The sequence below is a fragment of the Camelus dromedarius genome, chromosome 6 (assembly GCF_036321535.1).
Source record: "Camelus dromedarius isolate mCamDro1 chromosome 6, mCamDro1.pat, whole genome shotgun sequence".
Taxonomy (NCBI): Eukaryota; Metazoa; Chordata; class Mammalia; order Artiodactyla; family Camelidae; genus Camelus; species Camelus dromedarius.
The window spans coordinates 1,247,275-1,263,437 of NC_087441.1; the positions used below are offsets into that span (position 1 = coordinate 1,247,275).

The following is a 16,163-nucleotide window of genomic DNA, read 5'->3' on the forward strand; positions in this document are numbered from 1 at the left end:
GAAAGCCACACGAAATTAATTCCATCTTGTTCTTAATACACAGGACGTCATTTTAACATGGAGCCAAGTGCCCCTTGGTAACCAGCTCCATGATTCAAATATTCTGCCGCACAGAATCTGGGGGCAAGTCCAACAGGGCACTTCCTCCCACCTGCAACCACCTCTGGACAAAAAGACCCCCTGAACCCTCCGGCACGGACTTCCCGCAGCTCCGGGTCCTCCAGGACCTGGGAGGCGGCGGGATCTGACGCCGCGCTGCCAGGCGGCCGGCAGCGCCAGTGCTCCCACCGCGTTTCCTTGCACGTAGGATTTGCTGAAGAACCCCCAAGAGCTGGAACAGGTGAGATTCCAGGGTGTTCGGTGCAGAAAGGGGGCCGGGACAGAGGACTCTGGAAAGCAGTGAACAGCCTTGCAGACCGCGGGCTGGCTGGCCGGACCTTCAGGCAAGAAGGCTCTGGCCTCAGATTCCTGTTTCAAAGGACACACTTGAATTCCTCCCACTGCAGCCCTCATCCCATTTAAAGGCTATTGTAAAAGGGTGGCTTTGCAGCAGTTAGGCTGTGCATTTCTGGTGGAGGAAACCACAAAGCTGCACTGTGAGAAGAACGCCTGTGGTTTAGGGGGGAAACAACGAGCCTCGTCACCCTGAGCCCTTGGTTCAAATCCAGCCACACCCGGCAGCTCAGGGTGGGGCCATGTTCGCCGAGGGGGCTGGTGGTCTGAGAGGAGCTCCTTCCACAAGCACTAAATGCACTTCATAAGCAACCGAGGGGAGGAGGGTCTGGGACGTGCGCGGCTGGGCAAGCACTGGCTCAGCCAGCGGGACGGACGGCCCCTTGGAGCCCGGCCAGCCCGGCTGCAGTGACTTACCCCGCCTGGGACCTCATGTCCGGGAGTTGATCACAACGTCACGCGGCCTTGCTTCAGCCAAAGGAGGAGAGAGGGAGGGAGAGAGGGAGGGAGGGAGGGAGGAAGGGAAGTGGAGTGAAGGGGCAGAGGCTAGTTCCCCCGTATCTTCTGGAAGAGACCCCTCCTCCCGCTCCTTGGGGTCAGACCACTAGGCTGACGACACTGGGCTCTGAAAGCAGAGGCCCCGTGAAGCCCTGCACCTGACCTGGCCTCAGCCCCTCCAGGCCCCTCCTCCAGGGGAGGCTCTCTGGCTTTCCTCAGCCGCTGTCCGGCTGCTCGGCCTCCTGCTGTCTGGCTGGGACCACGTCGGGGAAGGTGGACGATTGTGGGGACACCAGGAGGCATGGCATTGTAGGAAGAAGACAGAACGTGGGTGACAGAACAAACATCCCTACCTAGCAGCTCTGTGCCCTGGACAGGTGCCCCCAGCTGCCCAGACCTGTCTCCTCACCTGTAAAATGGCAGCGCGGGGAGGCCTGGCCACACGGGCTGCAAGAGGACGGCAGAGAAACCAACATGGAAGAAGCCACAATGAATGTTCACTCAAAATATTTCAGGACACTCAGCTCTGTTGTGTATTCCTCCTGTAGCCTCTCCCTCCCCGTGTCTTTTATTTTCTACATCAAGAGGGCGACAGCCGCTCTCAACAAGGAGTAACTGTCTCTGCTCAGAGCACGGAGTCAAAGCGTGCAGCCCCCAGAGGACACCAACCAGCCAGCGTGACCTCGGCCTCTCTGTGGCCACTGTCGTTCAGCCCGGTCATCGGGAGCCTGCAGCCTGCACGAGACCCAGCTCTGAGAAGCTCCGTCTGCTTTGCAGTGATAGGCATTCAACAGAAACTGTTCAAAGAATGCATGTTAAGCTACACCTGTCGGGACTGTCTGTGCAGCTCCCCCTGCGTGTTGGTCATCGCTCTACGGCCTTCACATGCGTCAGGCCATCTAACAGGCACCACTGGGGTACCCATTAGATGGATGAAGAGACTGAGGCCCAGAAAGCTGCATGATGGCCAAGGTCACTGGGCCAGTAAGCGGCAGAAGCTGGGTCCAGGCTGTGCTTTTAGCCTGGACAGGAGCTACCTTGGTCTGAACGGCCAGGGCGCCCCCACCACAGAGGAAGATGGAAGGGGCGCGGGGCACAGGCCTGCGGGGGGGGGGGGGGTGGAGCACGGCAGGTCCCAGAGCACAGCCAACACTCGGAACACTCAGAAGCGTCTCTGTAAATGGCACGTCCTCTGTCTGCGGGGACGCAGGCCGCCCCTCCTCATCTCAGCCTCTGCAGAGCCCCGTGCTGGGCCACATGTGGAAGGCCTGAGGTCACTGCAGCCCTGGCGGTTCCGGGGGCACCGTCTGACCTCAGACCTGCTCACCCCCTCCCAGCCGTGAGCAGGTGCAGGGGTGGGGAGCAGAGTCAGAGAGGGGCCGAGCCTGGGACACACTGCGAAGGTGCAGGGCCGGCGCCCCGAACACAGGAGCAGGAGTTCCTAGAAACCAGCCCGCCCTGACCCCGGCCCCCTGGTGGAGCGCTGCCCCGGGGTTGGCGCGAGGGGTCGTCATGTGGCTGAGAGGACGTGCACACCGGAGCCGTCAGGCGGACTTTCGTAAACCAGCGCGGCACGATGCCCCAGCCACCTCCCAGAGCTGACGGGGACGCAGCCCTGTTTACGTCCGTGTCAAAGCAGGTGAGAAACTGAGAGGTCCGAGCATCGGGGGGCCGTGGCAGGTCCCTGAGTCTGCCTGAAGAGCGGCATCGGCGTGGCCCCATCCCTCCCAGGCGGACCCAGGGCCGGGAAGGCCCCGGGGGCTTTACTCCTGCCCATAGCACCAGCGCCTGGGTCTGATCTGTCCTGCGGTCTTTGGGGCACGGAAGGGATTGCTCCTTGGTACTGGCTGGTCCGATCCAAAACCAATTCCACAGCAATGCTTGCTGAGTGTTAGCAGACAGGGAGGCAGCTCTCCTGAATGGGAGGTCTTCCTGTGGGTGACATGAGACACTCTGAACCGATCACATCCAGGACGTCACAGACAGACGTGACACCTGACACCAGGTGAGCGAGGTTTCCTAGAACCATGACTTCCAAGACCACTGACCCTGGGGACCCGGCTCTAAAGGAAACAGAGAAGGAAACCTCGGAAGCTGTCTGCACTTTCAACCTCCGGCCCCTGCGGACACAGTAAAAGGAAATACAGACAATTCCTCCAGATTTCCAGTCCTGCGAGTAACTGGAAGTACAAACCCTACAGTTAACGAACATGTCCAACCAGGGGAGGTCCTGAGACCCAGGGAGAGAGTGACCCACTCCTCCTGGAGTTTTCTCCATTCCCGGGCAGGGCTCTGCACGCCGTGAGCCCGAGGGGACACAGAAAGCAGCTGCCCCGACGCAGACTTCACCTGCGGCTTGGCCCCTCAGCAGCCAGCCTCCCCGCCAGCAAGAGGGCCTCTTGTCCGCACTGCAGCCCCTGCTGAGACCTGGGTGCCCACCGCGAGCTCTGCCCGCGGCCCCTGTGGGGTCCCTGAGGCTGCGCCCCGACTTCTCAGCACCCGGGTCCAGCTGCTGTCCTGAGGCCCAGCACACCCCTTCCACCAGACGCCTGAGGGGCTCAGGCCAAAGACTCCTGGTCATCTCAGAGGACGTCCAGGCAGTGTGACCGAGCCAGGACCCCAGCCGGCCGCCAGGCCACCCGGAGGGAGAGCCAGGGACACTGCCAGCATTGGAGATGGAGTCGGCACGGGGTGGGGGTCTCAGGCTCCCCAGCCCAGAAGCACTGTGTCTTCACTTGGAAACGCATTAAAAAGTGGGCCCTCAGGCCTCCTCCCAGACCCACTGAATTAGAAATTCAGGGCGGGGCCCACGAGCCTGGGTTATCAAGCCCTTTTGTGGCCCGAAATCCAGCTCCAGAGCCCTAGGGGAAGGGCCCGGCCTGCGCTTCCTGCAGTCACTATTACTATTCATTCTTCTTCTTATTAATGTATCTTTCTGTTATTACGAACTTGTCTGCCGAGCTCCAGAGGCTCCCTCTAGCCATCCCGCCCCCAGCTCTGCCGCGGTGTCTCCCATTTTCCTATTTCTGTGTTTCCGTGGACAGAGAAGCCAGGCAAAATCAGACTTGTTTCCACCCAGCGAGCCTCTGGGCCAGCCCCGCTCCCCGTCCCGAAGCGGGGGGCGTCCGTGGGCTTTGTTCTTCATGAGCCGTTTCCCCTGTTAGAGATTCTGCCTTCGAGCAGCTGCGATTCCTGGGCGGACGGGCATCAGATAAAACGAATGTTCTGAATTCACTAACTGCCGAGGTGTGCGCGCTGACCGCCCCACGGCTGAGGGCACCTTCTCAAAACGGTAAGAGAGGAAGGCTGTCAATCACACCTTTTTCTTTAAAAAAGTGAGAGATTATTTCTGCATTTACCTTCCATTAGTGTTCACCTTAGTGTCTTTGCTATACATTTTTTATTTTAATGTCTGAACGCTGCGGACTCCCTCGGCCAGAGAAGACAAGCATCCGTGCCGTTCCTGCCGAAGGGCTGCGTGCAGCCAGCAGTTCCATCAGCCTCCCCAGCATCTGACTGTTGTGACTGTGCATTTTAAAAAGGAGCCGTCAAATAGGCTGTGCTGTGTATTCAACAAGAAAACAGGAAGGAACATGCACACATTTGTCTTTACTGCAGAGACACGGAGAGTCCCCGCAAGAGGTCACCCACTGTCCTTGAGCGGGCTCACAGAGACCGGGGCCAGCTACTTCTGAAGACCTCAGTTCACTGTATAAAGTCACTAAATACTAGAAAATACTCGAGAAAAGCCAGTTAGGGCCGCGTGATGGGGAAGGGCCGTTCGTGCTGCTTTTAAAGTCACGGAAGTGGCAGATGAGCCAGTAAATTGTGCAGTGAAGTGCAGTCACAGAGCGAATTACAATAAAAATCAGCCACGGACACCAGAAAGGACTCTTTTTTCTGAAAGGAAAATTAGTAACAATAAAATGTTGTCCATCAGGTAGATTAATAACTCAAAAGAAGTCCAGACTGAAAAGGGAAAGGCAGGCAGCCAGCCAGCTGCGGCTCTGGGCTCAGACGCCCCCCGCACCGCCGCCCGGTCCAGGGCCCTGGCCGCCCGCAGCGGGTGCGGGAAAGCCTGTCTCCTGGCCGGCGCCGGCCGGACGGGGCACTCCGACACCCTCACACTGACTCAGCAAGTAACCACAGCTTGCGGTCTTTTCCTTGAATATTTCACTTAGTTTTAAAATTTTTTTCATTATCAATTAAATTCCATCTGAAATTTCCACAATCTGGAACTTTAACAAACCTTACACATCCTGTGCTGGCTGCATCAGATTACTGTTTTGTGTCACCACAGGCGTAAAATGAATTTCCTCGATACTTCAAAAATCGTCACAGCGGTCCGTGTCCGAAGGTGACATCATGTATCTGTTTTGCTGGAAAGTCACTGTGTTCGTGAGTCTGCACTGAAGTTTGGCAGCAGAGCTGACCCCTCTCCCGGGCTTCCTGTCCCTCGGAAAAGTGGGCTCCGTCTCCGGTGCGTCTTCTCCTCCTCGTTCCTGTTGTCTGCTTCTTCATTTCCTTGCCAACGTGCACTGCAACACTGTATTTTAACAACTATCACATTTCAGGAAGAGAATTTTAAGCCTGAGGAAAAAGCCATTTTGACAGGGAAGAAAGTTCCCTCTGATCTGCATCCTTTCCAATCAGGTGATCAGCTCTGAATGTGCAAGCCCATCGTTCTTCTGAAGAGAGACTTCAGAGGCACAGCTGTGTTGTTGATTTCAGAATTGGGGAATTCAACTGTTCTGGATGTTTCTTCCAAGTTCCTCAGCTGTGCAGGGCCCTTAACTTAGTGCCAGGGAAATTTATAAGTTAAAAAAAAAAAAAAACCAGCTTCTCTTTAAAAAGTGAACACTTTCAGAAACCCTAAGGATGTTCACACAGTCGGAGGTCCACCATTCCAGGTGGAGGCCACAACTTTAAGCACTGTAGGAAAATGCAAAGATCAGGGTTACAGGAATTAAACCATAGATTGAAGAGTTACCCAGTCCAAGCCAAGATTCTCTGTCTTCATGACCGAGCCTGCCCCAACCCCAGTTTAGAAGCTGGTCAGAGAGGCAGTCAGATTGTGTCTGAGCAGAGTGAACTCCCAGCAACGACCCCGAACAGGATCATTCCTGTCCCCAGGGGCGCAGAGCCTCCTTCCATCATGAAAATCCAAGTGCACACGATACCCTACTCTGTGAGAAAGGCTGCCTCCAACATTTGACGTGGCCACGTCCGCTGAGCAAGGAGACGCCCGCTCCTTCCCCGGCACCGCTCTCCCTACAAGGGCCTTGATCTAGAGAGGGCTGGGCAGGCTGTGGGCAGAGTCCCAGCCCCCTTGTAGGTGCTTCTCATCTGCCCTGCAACCCACGGCCTGCAGCCGACTTCAAACACATACCCCAAGCGAAGCTTCATACAGAGAGTCTGTGGGTATTGTAGCAGTGAGGGCCCCTGCATGCAGGCTCAGCTCACAGCGTCGTAAACCGCTTTGTATTCCTGCCAGGAATCAACTCTTGGCCGGGTGCACGGTTACAGAGGGAGATGAGATTAAAACCCTAAAGCTATTTCCAAATAATTGAGAACGGGGGAGCTACACAAACCCTCCCTCCCTCGGGAAAAGTGTCCTTTGCTTTTCAGCTCTCCTCCCACCCCCCAACAATGTCAGTCTTCAAATCTTTAGAAAGAAAATGAAAAGGAGAAAATCCTACAGAATAAACGTAAGTCAACTGTGCAGGAGGAAGACGCAGGGCCCCGGGCCCTCGGGACCACGGAGGACGGAGGGGAGGCCCGGCCGGCTCCTGGCATCTCCTTGACCGTCCTGAGCATCCCGGATGCAGGCGAATCCCCTGTCCTCCCAGCCCGAGCAGACCCAGGGTGGGATCACTGGCCTTGGGGGTGAATCTCCAGGCCACGAGCAGGAGCACCTGCTCTCGGGCAGGGAGAGGCCGGAAGAGCGTTTGGATGGAGCTCAAAGAGCAGCTTTTTGGTCTCAGGGCAACATGCTGTTTCCTCAGAAGGAAAGCTTTTCAGGACCCCGCTCACCTTCCCCACCTGACAGAGGAGCCAAGATGCTACGGAGAAACGCAGCAAGGCCACAGCAGCTGTGAGGGTGAGTGGCAGGAAGGAGACAGTCTGCCCCTTCCGGAGCCGGTCTGTTCAGTAGTCAGATAAGTGGGGGCACCGGGAAGACAGGTGCAGCGGAGGGAGGAGGGTCTGGAAGATGGTGGTGGGCCCGCCTGCAGCATAAAGGGCCTTTACTTCCCCTAAATGAGCGCCAGCAAGACACCGGTTAGAACCCGACAGCTACAACTGCGCGGTGGCCACAAGGACCTACCAGACACGACCCAGTGCTCCTTGTAACACAATCAGCATTGCGGCTTAGCCCCACCCATGGGTCCTTCTGTGGGCATCATGGGTGAGGACATGTGCACAAAGGGGGCGAGCACGGCTAAGCGCTCCAGGGGCAAGAGCCGTCAACCAGTCAAGAGACCACCCCCCAGCGAGGGCGCAGGAGGAGGGGCGGGCAAAGGCCTCGGCCACCGCCCTTGGGTCAGCCCGCCTCCCGCTCCTGGAGGTGCGCCTTCCTTTGCTAACAAGTACTGACTACACAGCGCTCCGTCTCCCGTCTGAATTCTTCTCTTTCGGGTGAGACAAGGACCGGGCTCTTGGCCCTGCCCCCTCTGGGGCAGCAGGTCAACTTGGCCCTCTTCTTCAGGGGCCGTCTCCTCCAGGACGCCTCTCTGTGGTCTCCGGCACCGAAGCCCCAGGCCTGCGACGTGTGTCTGCAGAGCCCGCCCGGGATGCAGGCGCCTGGCCTGGCAAACGCTCGGTGGGCACTGCTGATGGAGGTGCTCCTTAACCACACGTGGCGAGTGGGCTTCTCGGGAGGAAGGTGGAGCCCGGGCGTCCTCCTTGACGACTAGACCGCCAGGAATGGGCACCATCATTCACGAAGGAGAAGGCTCTGGTCGCTGTCTTAGGGGTCCCACCAGGTGTGAATGGTCCAGGCGCGCCGTGTCCATGGGGACTAAGGCGCTGACGTCTCCCCCACGAGGCCCGCTGCTGCCTGCACCCGGAGCTCCACCGAGAGCCGGAGCCCAAGGCGGGAAGGAAGGACGAGGCCGGTCACCTGACAATGTGAAAACCTGCGCTGATGAGCCGCCAGCTCCCGGCTGAGGAGGCAAAGAAGCGAGCTGACCGGACGAAAAGCGTGTTGAAGCGTGTTGAAGGAGATGGTGGGTCCCCGGTCACCACTTTGTCACTGCGGGGACCCCACCCCGCTGGGGCCTGGACAAAATGGCCAGGGGCTGAGGGGCTCGGAGACGTGAGTTACACGCGCTCTCACACGGCACGCCTCATAAGCAGGCATCCGAGGCCATGAGTGCACCGTACGGAGTCCGGCCCTGGGGACCAAGGGGTAGATGTGAAACCCCAGCTCGGCACTTGCAGGCACAGTGGCGGTGGGTGGAGCCCTCACCTGTGGACAGAAGGCAAGACCCCGTCCCGCCTGGGCTGCGCGGCCCCGACGTACAGCTCCACGAGCGTCCGCCCAGCCGCTGCCACCGCACGGCCCGCGGCGGGAGCCCCCCGCTCCTCCGGAGCAGCCCTGGCAGACGCGGGCGCCGCCCTTCTCTGACTCCTCCTTTGCCTCCCGTTCCTGCCAACCCTCCCTTGCGGGCACAGGCCGTCCTAACCCGCCTCCCCTCCCGCGGTCCCCTGGCACCCAGAACCTTCCCCTCTGTCAAAACCCTGGGGACGGATGTCGATCCTGTACGGCCTTAGGGGGAACCTAAGTCAGCGTGTTTCTCCTCCAAGGGGATGTGCGTTTGTGACTTCTTGCGTCTGTGCACCAATGGCCTCTGCATAAAAGCTCATCAACACACGCACAGAACGGCGAGTTCTCATCAGAGACCCAGGGAAGCCGCCTCCAGGGCGGGGAGGGGAGCCCCACACCCGCCCCTCTTTCAAATTGCGAAACCCTCCGTCTTCTAAGCCTGGCCGCTGTCCTCGTGTCTGGCCGCTGGAGGCCGCTCCTCTAAGAGCGGGCTTTCTCTGCTGAATTTCAGAGAGCCTGGCGTGCTCCAGGCTCCATCCTCTCACTCTGGACACGGTGGCCGGAGCCCACACCTGCCGACAGCACCCCCTCTGTGCCCCGCTGCTCAGTGTCCTCCCCCTAGCCAAGCTAGCCACACGACCTGTGTGGTCGGGCACCAGCGGACACACATTGCTTCCCAGGACCCGGTCACCGCGTCCAGTGTGCTCTGCACACTGCACGCATGTCCTCCTGCAGAGAGCGTCCCCGGCTGCTGGCGGGGCGCCCGCCCTCGGGGCGAGCTGGCTGTGCGTGAGGCGCGCCCCCCCACGCCGCACTGGCCCCGCGGGGCTCCCTGCCCTCCTGGGTGGGTGTGGGCATCTCAGTGTGACGCAGGCTTGTGTCTCCCTGTCGCTAGTGAGCCTCGCACCCTTCCCTGCGGCCGCTGGCCCTCGGGATCCCCCATATATAAAGCACTGCCCGTTCTCGACTTTGAGTGTGTTTCTGCTAGATTGCCTCACTGCTCCGTTTTTCTTATTGATTAGTAGGAATTTGGGTGCTTTGTGTTAATGGCTTAAAAACACATCATGAGAAATAGAGGACCCCTCCCCTCCGCAGGTCTTTCTGGGGGGCGTGGAGGCCGGGGCCCCCTGTGTTCCACTGAAATTGGGCAGTGAGTGGACGTCCCCTGCCTTCCCTATGCACAGTAAACACACGCATTCTAAGTGACTGTTATTGTTTACTGCTAAACTTAAATGTTTTTTTCTAATTTTCAAGTTTCCATGGAATGTGCTTATACGGTAACCTTGGTGTGAACTCCAGGGCCAGAGGTAACGGCTAGAAGCTGACCCTTTCCCAGTTTTAATAAACTGGATGCAAGTCACTCCCATCACGTACAGAGAGTGGGCAAAGCCTTCCGCTCACAGCAGGTGCTGGCTGGCCTCCCAGTGAAGGGAGGAGGGCGCCCCGGCTGTGTGCCAATGGACACTGACCAGCTGACACACACGTTACTGACCACAACCTCATGCAAAGTGACACCACCACCACGGTTTCCCAAGTGACCTGTGAGGGTATGTCAATGTCTGGGAAGAAGTTACATCACTTCGTGCAGAAATCTGTTACACACTGTGTGTGTGTGTGTGTGTGTGTGTGTGTGTGTGCGCGTGCACGCTCCATCCTCCCAAAACTCTCCCTTACATTTCAAAATTCTCTCAACTCTCCCCTGCGGACACAGGTTGCCACCAGCGTCCCGAGCCCAGGCACCTGCTCTCCCGCACCCACGCTTCTGCAGAACAAGAGCTTGAATGTCACTGGGGATGAATAGAATTGTTCCGTAACTCTGGCCAAGCCACAAAACCGTGCCACGGAAGTGACAGGGACGGCACTCCTACGGGGCCAGGTCTCAGAAGCGAGCCGGCCCCGCCCACCCGCACGCGTCCTGAGGCCCCCCTTCCCGCCCCCGCGGCGTGTTCCCCGCGATGAACACCGGAGTCTAAGCAAAAAGGAAGAACACTCTTCCTTCCAAAACCCGCCACTTGAACCAAAAAAGCCCACAGGGCAGTGAAACAGCAGAGAATTTCCACGCAGGAAGACGTCGCTGCTAGTGGCTGAAAGAACACCGTGAGTGAGCAGCGCGGTGGGTGGATTCTAAACACCAAGTACTACTGGGAAACCGTAAGAAACCCAGCCAATTCGGCACACGGTTTTCCAAGACAGTTCTTCCAGACACCTCTTAATTTTTCAAAAGTGTCTCCAACATCACAGAAACAGGTGTCTCCTCTGCCGTCCCCTTCGTAAAGCCGGGCTCAGCTCGACTCAGCGGGCTGCCACGGGGGTGAGACGCGCGAGTGCGCGCGCCTCTCAGGGCGAGGGACGCGCACAGCGGCCACGTCAGGTGCTGACTTTTCTGTCTTTCATTTACTTTATGAGTTTGTAAAAGAATTACTAGGTGCAAGCGTTAACTCACTAGAGATACATGATCCGCAATTTTTACGTCTTGGATGACAAGACGTGTTTTTTAAATAAGTGTATTCTAATTCCACACGTGCACACCCCGTGGCTTTCACGTGATGCGCAGTTTTGTGTTGCTGGCGGTCACAGACGACATCCTTCTGGAGCGGCTGTGAGTTCTGACCCGTCCCTTGGTCCTGGTGCGAAGGTCTGCATCACGGACAGAATTTCTAGTTATAAGAGGCCTAAAAGTAAAGCCTAAACCAAGTGTTCTGATGCTTTACATGAAGCTTCAGGAGGGTGTTTTGCATTTCCTGTGACAGTCTGTTCCTGCTCGGGGAGCCTCGCCTGCTCACTGAGCCCCCACACCTCCACTGTGCAGTCTGACAGGCCTCCCGCAATCAGAAGTCAAAACTCGAGCTGCAGACGTTTTCAAATAAAAATGATCTGAATCATTTATAACGTTTTCGGTAAAATGCGAATGGAGACAGATCACTGTACTGGTATCTCAACGACATGATCGCCTTTAGCGCAGCAAGGCCTCACACGAGCAACAGAGCTGCGCAAATAAACCGCCTGGAAAGGCGTCCATGAAGAAGGAGCCGCTTTTTCTTTGCAAACACACACATACGAGCCCAGAAACACTCCCCCCTGGGGCCCAGGAAGACAGCTGGTCATTTCCACTGTTGATGCCAATCCTCGCGGTGATTCCCAAACATAAGAGCCCGGTTGGCCTTAACCCAGCGCGGTCCAGACCCAGACCTTCCACTAGCAAGCTCTCTAAGAGACAAGGTTTCGTAATATGTGGGGCTCTGCGATGCGAACCCATTCCCATTACGCCTCATGATTCTCCAGTTCTGAGCAAACCTTGGCAAGACGACGAGAGCCCCGGCCAGCGGTGCCAGCAGCAGGGCCACCGGGCAAGCCCCGCACGGCAGGGCTGGTGTCAGACCTACCGGGACACCTGGGCGTCTTGTGCGCCACGGCGGTGCCGCTGACGGGCCTCCCGTTGGGCGTGACGCACCAGCAGTACCCCGTGTAGCTGTGGCACTGGACCTGGAGAGGGGACAGACAGGGCGGTCAGTACGAGCGACGCCCGCCCTCCGCGAGCCCCCTGCCTCCTGCAGCATCACCTCCGACAAAGCTCAGGAGGCGAGTGCTTCCTGCATCCTGCGTCTGAACCCCCAAGGGAAGACCATGTGATGCTCGCGGCTCGGATTTCAGAGAAGGACCAAAGGGGTGTACACGGGCCACAGGTGCGTGCCGGCGCCTTGACTGTTCACGTCTGATCCTGTCCACCTGTGCGGTGGAGCCCAAGCCCTCGTCTTACTAGAGGCGCCAGCCGTCAGGAGACCTGCCCTGCGTCTCCCCATCAGCCCTGCAGAGGAGCTGTCCCGTCCCTTTGCCGGGGTGACAGTGACCAGCGTCGTGGTCATAAACACCCGGGCCAAGCGAGGAATCACTCCTGGTTCTGACCATGGGCCTCTGGAGGAACCGCTCTAAGGCGGAAAGGAAGATGCCTGCCCCACCCCTCGAGAACCCGTTTCCCACCCCGGGCTCTGCCGCCCGGCCTGCTGCCCCACCCCACCTGGCCTCGAGGCCGCGCACCTGGCTGTAGGTCCCGTCGTCATTGCATTCCGGGATGAACACCTGCTGGAACTCCTTCCGCGCCTGCTCCTGGGTGTACTTCCTCTCAGCCACACACCTGGACACGTCTGCAGGAAGGGACAGAGCAGAGGCAGCGGTCAGGGCCAGGCGGACGCACAGCAGAGTCGCAGCGAGGAGCGGGCTGGAGGGGCCTTGCCGGAGAATGGCCGCCGGGCATCCCTCGGGTCTCTGGGTCCTGGAGAGGCCAGGCTCGGGCAGGAAGGGCGGGGTGCTGTCCACATTCAGGGAGCGAGGACACCCAGGCTCAGGAGGCCACTGGGCTCGTCCGTGGTGCGATGAGACCCTGCTTTGCAGATGATGAAGAAACACGGGTGGGAGCCCCGCTGGCTACAGATGGGCTCTCTCGGGTCCAAGGACATCCATCTGAGCACCAAGCGCAGCTGGGTCTGGAAGCCACAGTGAAATCAGCCCAAACGCACTGGCCACGGGGAGGGAGCGCGGGCACCCGGAGGGCGTGTGATGTCCCCTCCTCTGCTGAGGCCGCGGGGACCGCCCATCAGAGGTCCAGCCCTGGGAGGGGACCCTGAGGCCTCTTCCCTCTGCGTCTGAGTTTCTCACAGTCTCAGGGAGATACGAGGCCTCTTCCAACCTCAGATGGAAAGCCAAGCACGTGGTTGGGGAAAGGGTTCTCAGGAGTCCTCCCACCCCACGAGCCCAGATCTCCTCACATTCACTTGAAAATCCTGCAACGAGATAACTGGATACAAGCTCGCTGTGCCTGCTGCTCTTAGGAAGAAACCCCTTGGATGCAATGAACTGGTAGGAGAGGAAAGCCCGCAGCATTCGGGCGCTTCTGCCCCAGCTCCGGCAGCAGGACTGGGAAACACAGGCACTCAGACCCGGCAGGGAGACGCGGGTGACCCGGGAGCGGGGCGGCGCCCACGGGGGACACCGCTTCCCAATCTGGGCTGCAGGGTCTGGACCTAGGGGCAGTGCACCAGCAGGCAGCCCGCACCGCCGGGGCCGGCTTTCACGACCACAGGCCAGTAAAACCCACTCTGTGGACCCGTGACCCTCGGGCAGCGCCCCAAGCGCACGTCCCGCGGACCATCACACCACATGGATCATGTGAATTTTAAACTTTGAAAAGAATGGCTTTCCCAATTTGTCTTAAGTGTTTCCAGATTTAAATTACAAGTTGTCTAGACCGTAAAGGCCCTCTGGACGCTGAGAGACACTTCTTCAGACGCCTCCGCTGCCCAGCGTTTTGAGTTGCTGGCTCTCTGACTGCCTGGCAGCAAAGCCTCCTGGCCACGGCGGACACCGTCTGGGCAGCAGCTCCCGGGCTCCGGGCCCCGGCCCTGCTCCGGTGGCACCCGTGTCTGAGAACGGCCTCTGCTGCTGGAAGCCCTAACCTGGACCTCGCTGGGAGCAGGGCGGGGGCCGCCCCGTCGGGAGGACACTTCCTTGCAGGCTCAGCGCCTCCCACCCTGATCTGCACTTTGGCTCGCCAGCCAGCACTCAGCAACATGTGGTTTTAATGCAGCCTGTGTTTTAGTGGAGAAATCACCGCTCTGCTGGACGTCTGTCCTCATGTTTTTAGTGTAACCTGTGGTTTGACTGTCTAAAAGGAAAAGTGACATGAGTTCCAGCTTGCAAGGTCTCTCTGAGGGTAGACGCGGAGTCACAAATTATTTCTAGCATTTGCACTCTCGTGGAACACGCCAAAGAGGCAGACATTTCCTGAACAAGTCGTGGGCCTCGTCCGTGGCTGGGACGCCTTCGTGACAAGACTGCACATTTGCCGCTGATCAGATGGTTCTCAAAACTCTCATACCGATGGAACGACAAATTCCAAGTCTCCCTCCGGCCCACTGCGACGTCTCAGTCACAGGAAACCAGGAAGACGTCACAGCGTGAACGGCAGGGCCTGCGTCAACCACCCCCTGAGAACACGTCTACACCCACCTGTTAAACCCAGGGGCTGGGGGCCACGTGCCACCTCCGTGTTACTCCAGATTCCGGCCGCCCTAAGTCAGGGGCAGGGCCTCTGCTCCTGAGAAAAGTCTGGACACCACCCCCCAAATCAACCGTATTGAAATATGGAAAAACGCTAGGGAGGTTCACCCCAAATTAGTAACACCTCCCTCGTGTTCCTTCCACTTTTAAATGCTGCTGTGGTTGGAACACGCAGCCTGACAGCTCCCTTTTGGAAGGCTCTTCCGCGTCCAGCGCACGGCTGCTAAGCACGTGCTGTGTCCCCGCCGAGCTGATCGGAACTTGCTGCCACAGCCCTCCGCGTCCCTCACGTCACTGCAAACCACTGGGATTAACGTACACACGCGAGGAGAAACTAACGGCCCCGCTTGATAGACAGCAAAACATTAAGCACAGCCTCAAGATCGTATTATTCCCAATTTTCCATTTTTTCTGTCACTTTGAAAAGAATAAAGTAGAAATGTTCACACATTCTTAAAGCTGAGTTTACAGGTGGTACGTTTCTCCCTTTACTATGTTTTCTCCCTCTGCTTCCTGTGGCTAGATTGAAAATTGAGCAGGTCCTTCACAGAAAACCAACGATGGTCACCAAAGGGGAAAGGGTGGGAGGGATAAACCCGGAGTCTGGGATCTGCAGACACAAACTACTGCATATAAAACAAACAACAAGCTGCTACTGCAGAGCACAGGGAACTGCGTCCAATTTCTTGCAATGACACATAATGGAAAAGAGTCTGACAAGAACATACATACGTATGTGTACGCATGACTGAGTCGCCTTGCTGCGCACTTGAAACTAACGCTGTAAATCAACTACATTTCAGTAAATTTTTTTTTAATTGAGCAGGTCCTTGACTGTTCAGTGGCCTGTTGAGACTTTACTCTGGACAGTTTATTTTTAATCGTCTGAAAATTAAATCCTCAAAACACAAGCCCAATAATTTGTTCTTATTGTGGTACAACTGCACAAAGTATAAAATTCCTCACTGTAACTATCTGAAAGTGTATAATTCAGGGCGCCTGGGGCCTCCCGTGTTGCGTGACCTCTTCTGTCCAGTTCTGGAACATTCTCGTCACCCGCGTGCTTCCTTCCTTCTTAGGGCTGAATCCCGCCCCGTCTGGACGTGGCAGAGTCCGTTTATCTGTCCTGCTGCTGACGGCCGTCTGGGTTGTTCATGGTTGTGAGCAAGACTGCGGTGGGCGTCGCATATGAGCTCTTGCTGGAACCTCTGCTTTCAAGTCTTACGGATACACACCTGGCGTGGACTCTCTGGGCCACATAATAATTCTACGTCCAATTTATAGAGAAAACACCAAACTGCTTTTCACAGTGTCTGAGCCATTCTACACTCCTCCCAAAATGGACCAGAGTTCCAGTTTATCCACATTCTCACCAGTATTTGTTTCCTGTCTTTTTCGTTTTTAGTTGTGACCACCATCCTGGTGGGTATGAAGTGGGATGCCCTAACTTTTTGGCTCATAGCAAGTTTTAAACTATGATTGATTTCTACATCCCAGGAAAATCCAGCTTAACTGAAAATTATTAATATTTTAATGAAATCAAGGTGTTAATATCCTAATCAAAGGCTTGGATCACTTTTTCCTCAACTAAAGAAAAACTCTTTGATGCAAA

General features: G+C 57.2%; 1 protein-coding gene across 2 annotated transcripts in view; it reads right to left on the reverse strand.

Annotated features, from left to right (window-relative positions):
• SMOC2 (SPARC related modular calcium binding 2) overlaps nt 1-16,163 on the reverse strand; it is a 142,622-nt gene that overhangs the window by 75,517 nt on the left and 50,942 nt on the right. For both annotated transcript variants that reach the window (XM_031455891.2, XM_064486443.1), the window contains exons 3-4: nt 12,533-12,639; nt 11,881-11,980 (exon numbers count right to left, since the gene is read on the reverse strand). In XM_031455891.2, the coding sequence (XP_031311751.2) occupies nt 11,881-11,980; nt 12,533-12,639 (207 nt within the window). The remainder of the gene's footprint in view (nt 1-11,880; nt 11,981-12,532; nt 12,640-16,163) is intronic.